Source organism: Pelobates fuscus, chromosome 12 (genome assembly GCF_036172605.1).
Source record: "Pelobates fuscus isolate aPelFus1 chromosome 12, aPelFus1.pri, whole genome shotgun sequence".
NCBI lineage: Eukaryota > Metazoa > Chordata > Amphibia > Anura > Pelobatidae > Pelobates > Pelobates fuscus.
The window spans coordinates 33023710-33041274 of record NC_086328.1 but is presented as its reverse complement, the minus strand read 5'-3'; the positions used below and the strand labels follow the sequence as shown (position 1 = coordinate 33041274).

Sequence of the window (17565 nt, the reverse complement as noted above, 5' to 3'; positions counted from 1 at the left end):
GGGAATTCAAAGTGAATTAAACATTTTACACAAGTTACCAAAATGGAAATATCTTCCCATTCAAGTTCCCAACAATTCACACTTTATTTAATCTGACCTGTAAAATGCCTCTTTTTTCACAGTTCAGTTGAGGCTGTGACGCCAATTCCCATCTAAGAACATCTACACAACTTTTCCCAGAATCCCTTTCAGCATTGTATTGTCTTTGTGATAAAAGAGTAGAGTGTAGGAGACATATCTGTACAGACAAACATTCTCTTTATTAAGCTACACACGAGTTTCCATTAGTAACGAGAGTAGCTGGCAGCACCAAATTTAGCGCTCGGGAATACAAGGAACACGCTCCAGCATTATTTCTCGATCATTTATTGATTCATAATTTTTATTTTTTTTTTAACATTTGTGACCGCTCTTCTTCAGTTTGCAAGTGAAATGGTGAAGAAGTTCTAATCAAAGTAGAAATGACAAAGGTTTGGTCATGAAAACTGTGGATTTAATGTAAACACTACATTCGATTAAATTTGTAATTTTTTTTGTTATTTTTTTGTTTTTGTTTTTTTTCCTTTTTTTTTCGCAGCACAAACATCCCACATGAGAGGAAAAAACACCATTCACTAAAAGGAAGGGGGGAGGGGGGGGAAAGCAGCACAAAGCATTCACATGGGAAGGTAAAGGAGATTGAAAAGTAAATAAGCCTATCAGTTTGTAATACACGGAATTCAGAGCAAAAATGTCTAGGGGAGAAATGTTTCGGCAGCTTGGAGGCAAGTGAGAGCTGTGCTTTTTCTATACAAACCCATAGAGTGCATGATACACAGTTCAGAGCATGGAAACCTAATCAGACATCAGATCTGTACATTTCAATTACCCTGGAAAGTTCTTACGTTTTGGGTTTACAATATATATATATTATTTTCTTCCCTACGCAGGGTTACAAGTCCAACAGAAATAAACCAAGTCACCCCCCAATCCCCACCTCCCCCCCCAAAAAAAATAATTAGTTATGGATATTTCTGTGAAACCCATTCTTTGCGTGGGCAATGCTGACTTCCACAGCAATGAAGAGGTTACAGAGAATTAGAATGATGTCACTTTGCAATTGGTGCAAGAAAAAATAAAAATGATAATATAGGTGGTGGTAAGCTACAAGCACATGGGGAAAAAAAAGAAAAAAACTGTTAAGTTTCTTCTAAATGTACAGACTTAGCTAAACCAGATTTACAGCATTCTATGCATTCACTAATCCAGTGATAACATTACACATCAACTTTAAGGAAGGCTGTGTTTTTTACAAAGGCCAAAGGTCATGCTACCTGCAGTCAATTTGAGGGTCCATAGAACAGTGCGGAGAAGGGGGAGACAGTGGGGGTAGGTTCCCCCTTGGATTTGCAGACTGTTCCCCCCACTCCGCAGTTTGGGTTGGCACTGATACCTTTTCAAGACAATTGGGACCCGCTGCTTAGCGTTGCACAGACTAGAGGGGCCTTCCCTGATCCCTCACAGACCCTCGTACAGTAACAGCACCCACAAAAGCTGAGTGGACTGTCCTGCGAGTCTCAAAAACACATCTACCTGGTTTGGAAATTTTATTTTTATTTTTTTATTTTTTTCAATTTTTTTTTAAACTTTTTATTAAATTTTTTTCCGTTGGTATGTTTTGTTACCCAAGAGCTGAACAGAAGAGATGCACCTGAATATATGTTCAATGGGTTCTTGTGTGGTCCTGAGGGCAACACACACATCCTAAAGATCAAAATAGCATATTATCTTCCCTTTACGAAATAGGATTTTTTTTAAAATGTATCTCTAACCCTCTATAGTCCTGGTCAAGACTTTCAATGATGAATCACATCATGGCTCAGGCTCTCCCAGCACCAACAGGGTTAATCGATCTGGCCTTTTATGAGATCCTTACAAATTAAGAATCCTCTTTTTTATATTTTTTTTGGAAGGGGAAGAGCTGTCAGGGAATCCATTCTGTTGACAGCTCTTTGAGACAAAATAAAAAGACTGGTTATATATATATATATTTATATATATATATATATATTTCGGTTTTGCCATCTCAGTTTACCAACTTGCATTTATTCACCAGCAGATAAATTGCTATACAGTGGAATCAGTACAAGCCGCAGCCTCGGAGATTGTTGGCAATGATGATGTCGGTGACTGCGTCAAATACCACCTGAATATTATTCGTATCTGTGGCACAGGTCATGTGACAGTAAATCTCCTTGTTGGGAGAGCGGTTCTTGCTCTCAAATTGTGCTTGAATGTACGCAGCAGCATCTTCGTAAGTGTTGGGACCTGTAGAAGACAAAATGCGCATGAAAATTATTACTAACACAAATAAAAAGAAGACTCCACAACAACATATATTTGGGGTGCTGATGCAAAAGAATAGGATATCTATATATGACCACCACCGACTACTCAGGAGACCCCGGTAACTTATTTTTTTTATATATATATTTCTATTTCTATAGCCGAGCAGCCATGTTGGGTCAGATTATACTGTTCTCTGACCAACTGCTGCTCAACCGAACATGCCTACTGCTGCAGTTTCACACCGAACAACCATACAGACAAGTTGGGTTGAGCAGCAGTTGGTCAGATAACAGTAGGAGCAGAAACAATATGGCTGCTCGGCCAGGTTAAACAAGTGAAATAAAATCAATACATTAATGATCCAAAACTGTAAAACAACCTCATATTATATACATACATTCCAGGTTTACATGTACAGCGCCAAGTGCAAAAAAAAAAAAATGAATTCAATTTCAATATGAGCACATTTCACTTGAGCCGATAGTTGGCCATGTGACGGAGACGTTGCACAATTTATTATTTATTTGGTGCTGCACAAAAACACTGCACATGTCAAGAGAAAGTTGTTCTATTTCCAGTATCACAATATATTACAGATATTATTACCACACACAGACTTTTTTTATTTTTTTGATTATATTCTAGTGGTAATCCTAGAAGTCAGCATTACTCAAAAAAACAGACTGCATATCCTTAAAGAAACACTCCAAGCACCATAATCACTACTGTGTATGCCAACAGTGTGACAACTTACCTGGGGTTCACCAGGCAATTGTCACTTTCTCCATTTAGAGCCAGAAGCCAATGAGCTATGCCTCTGCCTCGGCTAGGTCAGAACAGAGAGTTTAAGGTTCTCAATGCAGGAGGTATGTGGTGCCTGGCAGACTCCAGACAAGCAAACCGTTTCAGTACTTACATAGAGCGGAGTGCCAGGGCACCATAACCACTACAGCACACTATAGTCGTTTTGATGCTTGGAGTGTTTCTTTAAGCAGGGTATTTGCTTATATTTTTGTCATACTGCCTGTATTGCAAAATTAAGAGGTTACATGTCAAGCCATGTTCTGAAACTTTATTTAATAAAATGACACTGTCTCTGGCACTGTCCCTCCGTTTAGTGTTGTACTGGCTTCCTGTAGCAGATGTGGCTAAGGCAGAGATTATACACTACTTTCTAGCCATAAAGATTCATACCAAAATGGGCACTGTGATTGTCTGAGAATGTCAGGTGACTGCTTTCAGCCTAAAACTTCCATCGCATTGCCAGTACTAGACTAAGCAAACCAGGCAGTGCTATCTATAGCAGTTGGTAGTTCTAGTAATTTTCTGTATTCTTAAAAATATAGGTCACAGGAAAAAAGGTGGGTGGGTGGGGGGGGGGGGGGGAGAAATAACCCTCTTTGTATTTAGATGGGGGTCATATTGACCCCCATGTGTTTGGTATTTGTTGCCTGCTAATATTAACAAAGAGCAATTCAATGCAGACCTGGGTTGTAACAGTCTGGACCCAGATTTCAGTTATCTGGTACAGTTTGAGACGTCAAGGTAAAAACAGCCACATTTTAAACATTCTCTACGTCAGAGATGCCTACAGTTCGGCTACTTGGGCCTTGATTTTGAAATTCACTTTGGAACTCTCACAGGCTGAAACTAATGCTGAACTGAACACAGTATTATAATGTGTCATGCTGGGGCAATTCCTAGTAAGTCTTCTATAATTCAGTAACTCCAGCCCACTACCACAGTGCCTGCTGTCCTTTGATTTCTAGATTAGATTATGTATCAGACTCTGCACAGCCATATCACACATGTAATAAGTAAAATAGGTTTTATATATAACTACTTTAAGAAATACTATAGGCACTAAAAACAGTTGGCTTAATCAAGTGGTGTTCAGGTATAGATCAGGCCCCTGCAGCCTCACCGCTCAATTCTCTCCTATTATTAGACATTCCGTATTTGTCCATTCACTGACTTCGCAATGTAGCTCAAATGAAAAGGCTTTGCAAGGAAGGTGCCTACTGCAAGTGCTTAAAGTTAATTTAACAGAGTAGGAGATAACTTCTAAAGTAAACACTCTGTGCAGTAATTGCTGATTGAAAACAAAACCAAGAGCTGTGTAAACAGAAACAAAAGTGATTTAACTCTTATATGGTATTTAAAAACTGAGCAGTGAGACTGCAGGAGCATTATCTATATGAGGGGTAGGCAACCTTTGGCACCTCAGATGTTTTATACTACATCTCCCATGATGTCTTGCCAGCATTATGGCTGTAGGAACATTATAGGAGATGGAGTATATAGCAAGGTAGGGATACTTTGGTACTGCAGATGTTGTGGCCTTCATCTCCCATGATGCTTTGCCAGCATTATAAGAGATGTAGTCCACAACATCTGGAGTGCTGATGGTTGCCTACCCCTGCTATAGACCAACACTGCTTCATTATGCTAAAGTTATTTTGGTGCTTAAAGTATACCTTTTTAAGAAAGGAGCAGGAAAATTGTAAAACATCAAGTGTTAGGATTTACCCTAATGCAACACAGACAAAGAGTGAGTGGATATCTCACGCTAAATAAATCAGCTGCAAAATGTTAACTCTAACCTATTCTAAAAATGGCTTATTCTATCATTTCTCCTTTCTACCAAGAGTGCCAGATTCACAAAACGCAAACTCTGGAAACATTGAAGTGCATTCCAGGCAAATAATTTTCATGTATCAGATCTTCAAGGGCACTAAATTCTTATCAGCAGGAAACATAATTGAAATTTAACCATGACTAATTATGACTCTGCATAATTGGTGACATATGATAAGTGGATGATCTGTTAAATATGTGCTCCTACCAATAAATAGATGGTGTTTATTTCTTAACCCTATCTATTTTAGTCTTCCTTAGCCTCTTTCACTAAATTAGTCTTTAGCTTCATGGTCACGCTGGAATGGGGAATTTGTATAGTCATATACCTGTGCATATAGCTCTGTGCGCCAGACAGGCAGTCCTTTTAAACTCTGCTGTGGGCTAGCGCGGTGCTGCCTGGGATGTCAGGGGGAGTGTGGTCTGCACATCAGGCAGGTGCTGACCACATTAATTGCTCCACCACAGGCCAGTGTTCAATAATGCATTAGAATTCTGACTCACTGAACGCCAGGATCACGAGGGAGTGATTACTGTGGTCTGCACAAAGTGTAGATCACATGCTCCCCAGTAGAGTACATGTATCATAGGCACTCCCTCCCCAAAAAGGTAAGCAGGAGGGGGGCTGTACACCACGGAGGGGGGAAGGACGACGTAGGGTGAGATACTCAGAGTTATTCACAAACTCTTGTAAATTAAATATGAATGAAAAAACTGAGGCAAAACGTTGACTGTAGCCGAGTGGAGATTTTTTTCAGATCAGCTTTCTTGTTTGCCTCAGTTTTTCCATTCAGGTTTAATTTCGGAATATTTTGGGTTACCACTTTAATCCCTTGGTAAAGTAGATTATTAAATATATATATATATATATATATATAAATATCACATCCCTGTCACTAAACTAGGAATTGAACATGTTATGCCAGAATTGGTCAGTTCCCAGGCTACTGAATAAACTTGTATAATCTTTTAAAGTACCATTTTCACTGTAATTCTGGAGTACATTTATGACTTTGTGATATGCTTGGCAGCATCCTAAACTTTGAGATACTAAATTTGCACAATGAAAATTCTCCATTCCTCACTTTTGATTAGACCACATTACAAATTGAAGTACATTCGAGGCAACATGGCAGCGAACACATAGCTTTTTAGTCAACATGGACTCCAGTGCAAATAGATAAGTCTTTAACCTAACATCAATTCTTTCCATCTAAATCAGAAGTTCCCACAGGATTTGGTTGTTTGTCAAATTTTGTATTGTGTCAGATGTATTGTACCCATATCTTTTTACTTGTACCAACTGTACCCATTTACAGCACTGTGGAATGCGCTGGCACTTTACAAAGTATAAAAATAATACCTGTGTACTCTGGAAAGCAAATGGTCAATGGAGACTTCTTGATCTTCTCTGCAAACAGGTCCTTCTTATTGAGGAAGAGAATGATGGAGGTGTCTATGAAGAACTTGTTGTTACAAATTGAGTCGAACAGCATTAGAGACTCGTGCATCCGGTTCTGCAGCGATTAGGCAGTAGAGAGAGGAGGCGGAGGACAGAAAGAAAGGAGAAAAAAGGAGTTAGGCTGAGGGGAGAGGAATTGTTACCAGTGTAAAAAAACAAAACAAGAAGGAAAGCAATTAGACGCTACACATGAATGTAATTACGTTTCATTCAATGCACACGGTAAATGTTGGGTAATATATTAAGGTGAGATACAGTCATACAAGATGTTTTGTTAGAACAATTAAAAGGAAACAGAGGGATAAATCTCCCTCTCTGGTCTACCTTCACATACATTGTCCATTTATTAAGACAAAAAGAAACCCATTCATTGAATTTTAAAGCATCATCCTCAAAATAAAAATGGACCAAATCTCTGTAAAATTAAATAGGGTGAGCGGCGTAATGGTCAAACTTGATGAAATGCAATTGACCCTTAATGTTTGTGCTACAGAGCAATACATTATTTATGGTTTCATCAAATTCACTGCGTCAGAGTACCAGGAACGAGTACTACATTCAGATTCCGTGAGCATTACTCCGTACGCGAGGATAAGCAATCTAAAAGCGTTTAATGTAATTAAACAATACTCCTAAACCAAATAACTGGACACGTCTCTTCAGCCTATATAACTATGTAAAATGTAACACTACTCTTTATTCTGTATAGATTGACATCTGCACAAGTAACTCTGCTAATATATTTGCCACTCTAACAGACCATCCACCTCAACCCTGACCATATGTTACCGAGAGATACTTCAATCCAGTAATGTACTGTTTAACAGTTTATTCACATAATTTGCTAAGCTCATATGTACCAAGAATAAAGAAGAAGAAAAAAAAAAGTATAGTGTTTTCTACTTTGGTTGCAATGGTTTGACTAGATGAATAAAGGAGTAAACAAAACAATAGAAAAAATCCAAAACTAACCATACTAAGTATTTTGTTGTGCACATTAAGAATGAATAGATAAGGCAGAGAAATCAAAAGTCACTTAGTAAAATTAATTTTCATCTGGCAATCAACAGTTAATTAAATAAATAAAATTCTACTTATAATAATATATGATTTATATTCACCTATGTACCTCAAGTGCAATACATAAGTTGAACCGAATGTCCCGATCACAGTGTTTTAGTGTATTCATTCAGAATATACACAGATTTGGCACTTCAACATTGAACAGGGCAGGCAATACGTTACGTACGATAACTAGATTGTAGACAGCCTATTGGCAGGTGATTCAGAGTTGTAGTACACTGTCAACTAACCACTTTGTCTTCCTTGTGGGATACATTATATGAGAACAGCATGGTTAGTTAGAAAGTAACCCAACAGTGAATCACTGACAATGTACTGATGTTTACCTAGGGAACATATTAGGATACAATATCTGAGCCATACAGATTACAGGGAAACAATAAATACAGGTCCATTTAGCCATTTATGTCTCCCTCTCTAGACTTTAGAGGAATAAATGCAAATATGTCCAGGCATACAACGTTTAACCAGAGACGGCAGGCAGGTGTGGTTTTGCCAAAGGGTATAAAGTCTTCTTCCTATGGCCTCAGAACCCACAACTCAGGCTGGTGAACTCTCACAGCTTATAACTCAGTATAGGCCACAACCACGAAGGTTGTAGGCAATGATGACATCCGTGACAGCGTCAAACACAAACTGAATGTTGTTGGTATCCGTGGCACAGGTGACGTGGGTGTAGATTTCCTTGTTGGGGGACTTGCATCGGCTCTCATACTGGTGCTGGATGTAAGCTACGCCTTCGGTGAATGAGCTGGGACCTGGAGCAGGGAGGTTGGGAGTGAGGCATGAGCAGAGGGAAATAATTATATAATATACAAAATTTAATGAGAAAATATTCATCCACATTACATTACGTGCCATAAATCATGTAGCCCTAACCATAGGACTTCCCTCACAGCGGTGGTCTCATGTTGTGTGTTTCAGCAAATAATTCTAGTGATGTGTACACATAAAGTGTGTGTGTATGTCTAATAATCAGATAATAATGCAGGTTTATCTTCAGGCTACACTCATCACTGCCGTGTGTATGTAAAGATTCCTGCAGGCAGGTGTGTACCTGTGTATTCCGGGAAGCAGCTAGTTAGTGGAGAGCATCTTATCTTCTCCTGGAAGATGTCCTTCTTATTCAGGAAAAGAATGATGGACGTGTCTGTAAACCACTTGTTGTTACAGATGGAGTCAAACAGTTTGAGGGATTCATGCATCCGATTCTGTAATGAAAACAAGAGCCGAACATGACACAAGCCCACAGCGGTATCCACTCCAAACTGTGCAGTCGGCTTACAGGAGACAGCTTGTGCCTCTACCACTGGATTGCTACTTGATACACATGCAGTTCGGTCCCCTCAGTATTTAAACCTGACAGTCACTTAGTCTTTCCCGCTGCCTTGTTTTCCTGCTGTCACTCAACTTGTTTTATGAACATACCCAAGTTCTCCTGGGAATGTACCTAATTATGGCCACTCTCTCTTTGAATGGTCTTCTACGGTTTCTTGTCTTTCTCTACCCCCTAGCTCTTTAGAGTTTGTCAACTTGCAACAATAGACATGAAACTAAAGTGCTAGTTATTTTTCCTACACACTCTCTTAACAAACATATGCTCTGTTATAGCCAATCTACATTCATATATAATGATACTAGTAGATTAATACTGTCTGCTTAGGTTGTAGAGTTACCCATCATAGCTCTAGAGTTTACATATGGCTACTCTGGCCTTTCAAACTCACTTTGAACTCTCCCTTTAGTAAATAACCATTCTAGTATTTGTATTACCATAATTTAAGGGTTTCTCAGTATGTGTCCCGTAAATATTACATATTGGTTTTTCAAGGGCAGAGATGGCCGTTCTTTTAATATCCTATATGTATACCCAACACAACATTAAGTTTGAATAAAATGGGAAAAATATTAATATTATTGCTTGTAATCATTTTTACAGGTCCAATGCAACTCACTAAAAAGAACTCAAAAAAGATTCACATACATGTCCTGATTGTTGAAATGCCTAATACGTCTAGGATTTAAACAAATGCTTGGGGTGGAAAACACTAACCCTATACAAACCAAACACCTTACCCTGTGCTTACACTAGCCATATACCTTTCCTAACTCTAAAACTGCATTAATACGTACCTTACCTTACCCTACAGTAAACCCTCTGCTAATATCAGTACTGATATAAGCAGATGGCTTCCTATTTAAAACAGAGAGTGATATGTTGCTATCTAATGTCTGTTTTCAGTATTACAGGACCATTTCCTTATAACACTGAATTAATCAATCATGCTTTCCCAACTGATTACACTGTGATAAATGCTGGGCAGCTGGTAAATCCTAGCACAGATAACATTCGGCTTGAGGATATACAGGGAGATCCTTGTCAGGGTCTATTCAGACACCGGTGGTCTCCCTTCAGCAGCCCTAGAATCACAGTGATTTAAAATGAATTAGAGAGCTGCATGCAGCATTCACTTGGAGCGCTGCATACAGCTAATTGGTTAGTAGGGCAAGAATGATGGCCCCTGTTTAAACCTCCTCACACCAAAACTGCTGGATGTTTCATGCAGTCCTAATGGTACTAAAGCACACTCTGGGGAGGACAGCATGGAACGTCCTAACATCAGAGAGGGATCAACTAGTATAAGGTCACAACCAAAACTTAGTACTTAGTACATATTAAACTGCTGTCAAAGCACCACTGTATACGAAAGTTGATCTGTTTAAAAGTTTAATCTCTCAAGTTTCTCTATAAAGAAGAAAAAAAAAAGGAAAATAATTTGTGTTGCATGTACCCCACTATTGTAAGAATCCGCATGTTCATGTATGGATCTACTTGGAACCATGTGAACCGTTTGTAACAAGTATTCATGACCTTAGCATTCTCATTGGCATCTGGGGCCACTACAATATCTAGCAAGGTCAGGAAACCTTTAGCACTCCAGATTTTGTGGACTACATTTCCCATAATGCTCTTACAGCCATAATGCTGGCAAAGCATCGGTGGAGATATAGTCCACAACATCTGGAGGGCCGAAGGTTCCCCACCCCTGACCTAAAGGATTCTAACAGGATGCATCAGCCCTCCCTGCAAAGAAGATTTGTTTTAACCTATATCATTTAACATAGCCCCTCTGTTTTTTGGTGTCTTTGTGTAGTCACACCTGAAAATGTTCCTCTCTTCTCTTACATATGCATCTCATTTGCTAGTTTTCTCATTTCCTGAAACAGTTTTCCAAATTTAAGCTTGATCCTGAATAGTCTAAATTTCTTTTCTATTTCTATTTCTATTCTATTCTATTTCTATTTCTATTCTATTCTATTTCTATTTAAACCAAAACTTTACAAAGTATTTTACATGCGTAAAAAAAAAAACAGTTACAATTAACATAATGGCAGATGCAAGATTCCTGCATTGAGAAGATGCTGTGCTGAAGACTTTTCCATATTTTATAGGTTTCTATGTGTGGCTTGCAGATTAATTCATGCACCATGCATCAACCAATGTTACTGCTCTATGTGATATGAGGGCCATGCAAATCCTTAATAATTCATATTGGATACATTAATTCAAGACAAATGAGGTCCTGGAATTAATGATGAGTTTGAAGCCCGCCGTTGAGCAATGACCTTCAAAAGACCTCGAGTTGAATAGGATATCTCAACTTTTATTTTATGGTTTTCTATATCATCTGTTGACAGTGAAATCCCCTCCGCCTCTCCAAATCCCCTACCAAAACAAGGGCAAGAATGTTTTTTATGTTTTTGTGCATCGTCTTCAGCTAGCTAGGACAATATCCCCCCCCCCCCCCCCCCCCATCAGGTCAGAGCTCATTGCGGATCTCAACTCATTGATCTTAATAGTAAACTTCATACCTGCCGAATTTGAAGGGTCTCTCAATATCTGCTGGATATGTGTCTCTGTTAGAAAGGGGATGCACTGCAGAAGAAGGAAAGTTTTCAAAGCACCGGAGATGCGGAAGTGTTTGAAGATAAAAGAACTGCAGGACCAGGACAGCAGAAAGCAGGTGAACACCAAAACAAAGCGTACCAAGGATCACAAAGTTACGTGAGAAGTTGCAGGACACACAAGGAGATTGGTAAGAGCTTGTTGTTAGTCTCAGAAAACCTTGCAGTAAGAAGGGAGCAGCATGTTTCTGCCAGACGGCTCTACGGTACTTGGTGAGTTGAGGTGGTACAGGCCATTAATAGAGGTTAAAAGGCAAGAGTGTATTAAAGGACAATAAACAGTACAGAAAGGACAAATGAGGAAATGCTGACAACATATACTTCTTTAAACCTTATAAAATTCAGTTTTTTTCTGGAAAATTACAAATGAATTCATTAAACGAGTTCAGAAACAAAATTAACAGATTTTTTTTTTTCAATAGAACATGAAAACAGAATAGATGCCAACCATTAGTACCAAAACTAATTTATAAAGTGTTACAGACATTTATTTTTTCTGAAATACCATTTTTTATTTTTTTTTTGCACACAACATATTTTCAGAAATAGCATGTTAAGAGAAGGGTTACAGGTCCAATTTTCTGTAAGGCTCAGATATATTGGGGGGTACATTATTAAAAGTATTGCTAAATGAAAAAGTGGAACAATGGTCTAAATGTGAGGAAATCACTATGGAAACTAATAGAATCACCAAGTGGCTAGCCTTATAAAACTTGCCCCACTTGTCTAATAGAAACACTTTTAATCGCCCCCATTTTGTTCCCAGGGAACAGACATTTGACATATAACGCAATCTGAAGAAACATTCAGTACCTAGAATATTTTAAAACCATGTTTTATTATTGTATGTGCCAATTATTGCAGATTGGGTGGAGGTAAAGCCGTACTACATATATTGTAACTACAGGTAACATGACAAAATGGACCTCATCTGAAGCTTAAATGGCCATGGACTCCCAATAAACGTACAGACAGCTCTTGAGTTGCTTTCACCAATAATGGACGTTTGTGAGCCTGTAAGGACTCCATGGTATTAACAAATAGATATAGTGAAATAAAAATACAAAATACTCTCTCGCCAGTCTCCTGAGAGGAGGTTCTGCGCTCTCTGATTGAGAAGGCACTCATGATATTTATTCAGTTCAAAATAGGGATTTAAAAAACAAACAAAAAAGGTTTATTGCTTACCAATTGCATTCTCTCCCAATATTTACTGTACAATTCACACAAGCTCACTGACTCCCAATACACACAAAAGCGCTACAGCAGGGAGAACGCAACATTCGGCACTCCAGATTGTGGTGGACTACATCACCCCTGATGCTTTGCCGATGACCAAGAGCATTGTGGGAGATGGAACATCTGGAGAGCCAAAGCTTGCTTACCCCTGATATAGCGGCATGCCGTTATGCAGATATAGTAATGGCTGGGACAATGTAGATTATTAGGCTGCTCTGAATGTAGAGCATCTCTTACTGTTCCTACATTATGGATTGTATAAATTAAAGTCAATAATAAAGTAAATGGTCTCACCCAAACTGAATCAGACATTATTATATATGTGGCCTGTTTATGTCACTGGATGTCTAACATGATCTAACCCTGAAAGTCTGCACTCATTCCGTGCCCAGAGATTCCTTTTACAAAATATTCAACATGCAGCTATTTGTGGAATGGTCTGTAAAACTCTCAAACTCTCGTACACTTAATTGTACACAATAACAGGCAAGCTGCCACAGATTTTGACAAAAGTCCAGGAAAGGGACTGTACTGCATAATGTTGTACATTTTTAGGTCACTGGCCCCTGTTCCTTGTCAAACTCCGGAGAATTTGTTTTGAGCATGATATATGGGACCTACTTAAATCTAAAACCCATTTCTGCCACTATCGCTTTAATGTACACCGATGCAATCTACAAACTGCCTTTAAGAACATTACAAATATAAAGCTACAGGAGACATCCATCTGATTTTTCTAGCAGGTTTCCCAAGAGGCAGTGTCTGAGACAACAGTGGATTTCAAGTGATACACAAAATGGTAGATTACAAAAAAATGAATTATATTTATCGTACGTATAGCAATAGTAAAACTGAGAAGAAAATGGAGAGAAAAACAACAAAGTAACACACGTACCAGTGTGCTGGCAGAAAAATATAAATTTTATTTAGTATTTATGCTCCGCATCGGGATCAATCGGCATCAATGACAATCTATCAAGCATCTATCTACAGATTGACAGCTGCTGCTGATTACAATCCCACCTTTCCAATGGATTTAAAAAAAAAAAAAAAAAGGGCCATTTTTAGTTTGGTCAAAATGGGCACTATATCATACGTCAAAGCAGGGTTCGACAAATCCCAGGTCGCCATGGCGCCTAGGAATTTTGCCTTGGCGTCTGGAATATGTGAGCCTGTTACTTTGGAGGCGGGCGGGTGGCCGGCTGGGAAATTGTGGAAGTGGGTGGCAAGATGGGGGTTGTGGAGGCGGGTGGCTGGCTGCGCGAATAGTACTCGGGTGGCGAGGGAGCTGTGATGTCTTTGCTCTGCTCCTTTGCCACTTAGTGAGACCTGGGCCGGAATATGACATCATATCCTTCGGCGCTGCTCGCCTCTCTGCCTGCTGCAACATTGAGGAAACATGTCCTCCTCCAGCACTGGTCCGAATCCAATCATTCTCACAGAGCACTGGTGACCAGCGGCGGGTGCGTGCTGAGTGCCACATGCACATCCAAACTTTCCTATGAGCATCTGTGTCACGTGACCAAGTTTTACTCTGTCAATGCAGCAGAAGCGCCTCTGGTGCGGTCAGTAAGAGCCACCAGAAGTGTATATAACCCTGCAATGTTAAAGGGACACTAAAGTCACCAGAACAACTACAGCTTAATGTATTTGTTTTGGTGAGTATAGTAAGTCGATTCAGGCTTTTTGCAGTAAACACTGTGTTTTCAGAGAAAATGCAGTGTTTACATTACAGCCTAGTGATAACTTCACTGGCCACTACTCAGATTGCTGCTAGAGGTGCTTCCTGTGGCAGTGCTGCACAGTGTGACTGTAATTCAGGGTCTCCACCCTCTGCATGCCGACACTGAACTTTCCTCATAGAGATGCATTGATTCAATTAATATCAATGAGGAGATGCTGATTGGCCAGGGCTGTGTTTGGCTTCTGCTGGCTGTGCCTCTGATCTGCCTCCCTGACAGTCTCAGCCAATCCTATGGGAAAGCATTGTGACTGGATCAGAGAATCAATTTTGATGATGTCAGTCAAGCAGGCAGTTCAGGGACAGAGCAAAGGAGCTGCAGACTTGAATAAAAGTAAGATTTTTACTATATTTAGGTATACAACGGGGAGCAAGGGGGGGTAGATGGCTGTTTTAACACTATAAGGTCAGGAATACGTTTGTTTAACATTGCAGTTTTTTTTATTGCAGGGTTAAAAGGATAGAAACACTGCACGAAGCAGTCAAGCAAGAGATCAGTATCACTTCGAAGAAAATGTATTTATTTATAGATATATTAACATTCTTCTACCGAAAGAGCTTGATAAACCACTAAAAGTGCTTTCATTTAAAAAAAAAAAAAAAAAAACCAAATACCACAATAATCTTCAGATTTAACAGCGGTTTTACGCATGAGCAAAACAAACACTTCATACATGTAAAATGGCTATAAGTATGAGGGGGTTTGTATAATGCCATACGCAGTTCCCAAGGGAACGTGATGCCAAATTATCAGAATGGCTGTCGATAACTTTCAACCCGTTATCTACGCAAAGCCCCTCAAAATAGTCATTTTGTGTGCCCTCAACCTCACAATCTCACCATATTGGTTTAGAGATTAAGGATGATAACAAAGATTAAGTCAAGTTTTATGTTTATAATGATTTCTAACTGCAGCAGAAAATGGTCAAGACGGTTTTTGATTGTGAACATGGTAAAAATAAACATGCAATCCCAGCCAATGTAAGGAAACTTATCAAATGAAAACAAGTGCTAGATTGTGATCAAAACCAAATTTTGGACAAAAATAAATAAATTATATTAGGGCTACCTAAACAGCATCCAACTACCATGAGAGTAAATAAATAAGCAGGGCCCTACTATGAGAGTAACAGAACTATCTTCCTAGAAATATTGTCCTATCACATCTAGTAGTAGCAGCAGATCGGACTGCCACATTAGAGCCAAGAAAGATGTTCACTTCATGCGATACGGTTGGGACCAAAATTGGTCATCCAGCATTGAAAAGAAAGTTTATTGTCAAAAATGACAGACTTTCAGCTATTTGCAATGAACAAGTCAAACAAATGGCTCAACACAACTAATGTTTCAAGTGGTGTCCCCAAATTAAACTGAATGAATATGCTACTTATAATGACTTCTCCAGTCTCAAAATTATTCAACCCCCCAAATAGAATCCCTCACAACAGCACAAATATGTAAACAGGTGTTGTCTCAAGCACACCTGATACAACTAATCAAGGGCTTCATTTTAAATATCTGAACTGGCTAGGGGTTGTTTAGTGTCACGTTTGACTGCATGTTAAAAATATGGCTAAGTCAAAAGAATGGATACAAAAAGATAGGGAAGGCACTATATTTAGAGACACCACTGGAAGCATAGTTCACAAGTTCAAAGTTGAAGTACAAGTGGTTACTAAACGCAGAAGGTTTAATTGTAGAAGACAAAAATATATCTACAGTTGCCACCACAGTCACCTGACTTGAATCTATGGTGAGATTTGAAGAAGGCAGTTGTCGTGCACAAACCCAAGAATATTACAGAACTGTAGATCACGGTTTATGAGCAATGCAATGGGCTAAGATTCCCCAGGAACGTTGGCAGAAGCTGGTGTCTGGCTATGCATCTTGTTTGCAGGTCAGAACATAAAAAAGTGTGTTTGCCTAAGTACTAAAGACACTTTCCATTAATGAGGTTGAATAATTTTGAGACGGGAGAAGTCATTCACATTTTCAGTTGAATTTGGAGAAACCACTTGTAGCATTTGCAGTGTTATGCTGTTCCAATTGCTTTTGTTTGATTTGTTCATTGCAAACCGCAGAAAGTTATTAAATTGTGACAAAAAACTTGATTTTCTACGAAGGTTGAATTTTTGTTTTATTACAACTGTATATGTGAAATAGACCTCATACACATTGATACAGACTTCAGTCTGTATCAATGTGTATTACTATACAACTTGGTTATTGAATTCTAGTATATGTCACAGACAGACAGCTTTTTATTGAAATACATCAGTTAGAGACTCGGATACATCATTTTTTCTTGGTTGTGTTATTTTGTTCTGATGCTCTGTATAGGTTTGTGAATAAATAATAAAAGAGGTGCAGAATCTGAGAGAGTGGCTAATAAGCAAAGGTAACACATACAATCTGCGAGTAGAGTCATACTGTGACTGACTGGTCAATTAATGCTTTGTAGTAAACCCAACATGCTACAAGAGTTACGATGGACAGTTCCCTGTATCTGTCTCACAATGTCTCTGTCTCTATGCATGCCAGGCTAGACAGTGTAACATACCATAACATCGGACAGCTTAACACGTAAGCAAGCATTTACAAAGGAAGAGAGTGAAAAGCTGTCACAGCTGAGAAAATGGACCGAAATTAGGACTCGGCATGTAAAAGGTGAAAATCTTTGTTTCCTACTTAGGAGAGAGAATTATTACAGGGATGTGTGGGTGTAGGGCTTAACTCCTCAAGCAACAAGGATTAGCTATAAAATGTAGCAGTAGTATTATAAAAAAAGAAGAAGGGGTATAAGCAATCGAAATGAACAACATCTCAGGATACAAATCAATTCACATTACACACAAAATTGGTATCGGGGACAGATGCACACACTGTAAGTAGTCTCATTATCCCAGCGGAGATTGTCATACTCACCGTGGTCTCGTCTTCGTGAAGAACCTGATCGTACCCACTCAGCGCCACACAGAAGATGATGGCTGTGACATCTTCAAAACAATGGATCCACTTCTTACGTTCTGATCGCTGGCCACCAACATCAAACAGCCTGAGGGGAAAAAAAACAGAAAGATTTACAATAATGGCAGATGTTAAACAGCAT

At 39.0% G+C, this 17565-nt stretch overlaps 1 protein-coding gene across 3 annotated transcripts in view; it reads right to left on the bottom strand.

Moving 5' to 3' along the window:
• Window positions 1–241: 241 nt before the first annotated feature.
• Window positions 242–17565, bottom strand: part of GNAO1 (G protein subunit alpha o1) — a 182245-nt gene continuing 164921 nt past the window's right edge. Inside the window, exons 6-8 of one of the 3 annotated variants that reach the window (XM_063437961.1) lie at window positions 17382–17511; window positions 8568–8721; window positions 242–2307 (exon numbers count right to left, since the gene is read on the bottom strand). In XM_063437961.1, the coding sequence (XP_063294031.1) occupies window positions 2120–2307; window positions 8568–8721; window positions 17382–17511 (472 nt within the window). In that variant the 3' untranslated portion in view covers window positions 242–2119. Of the gene's footprint in view, window positions 2308–6328; window positions 6483–7404; window positions 8269–8567; window positions 8722–17381; window positions 17512–17565 lie in introns of those variants that run through there. The other 2 variants (XM_063437958.1, XM_063437959.1) reach the window with 2 other exon arrangements.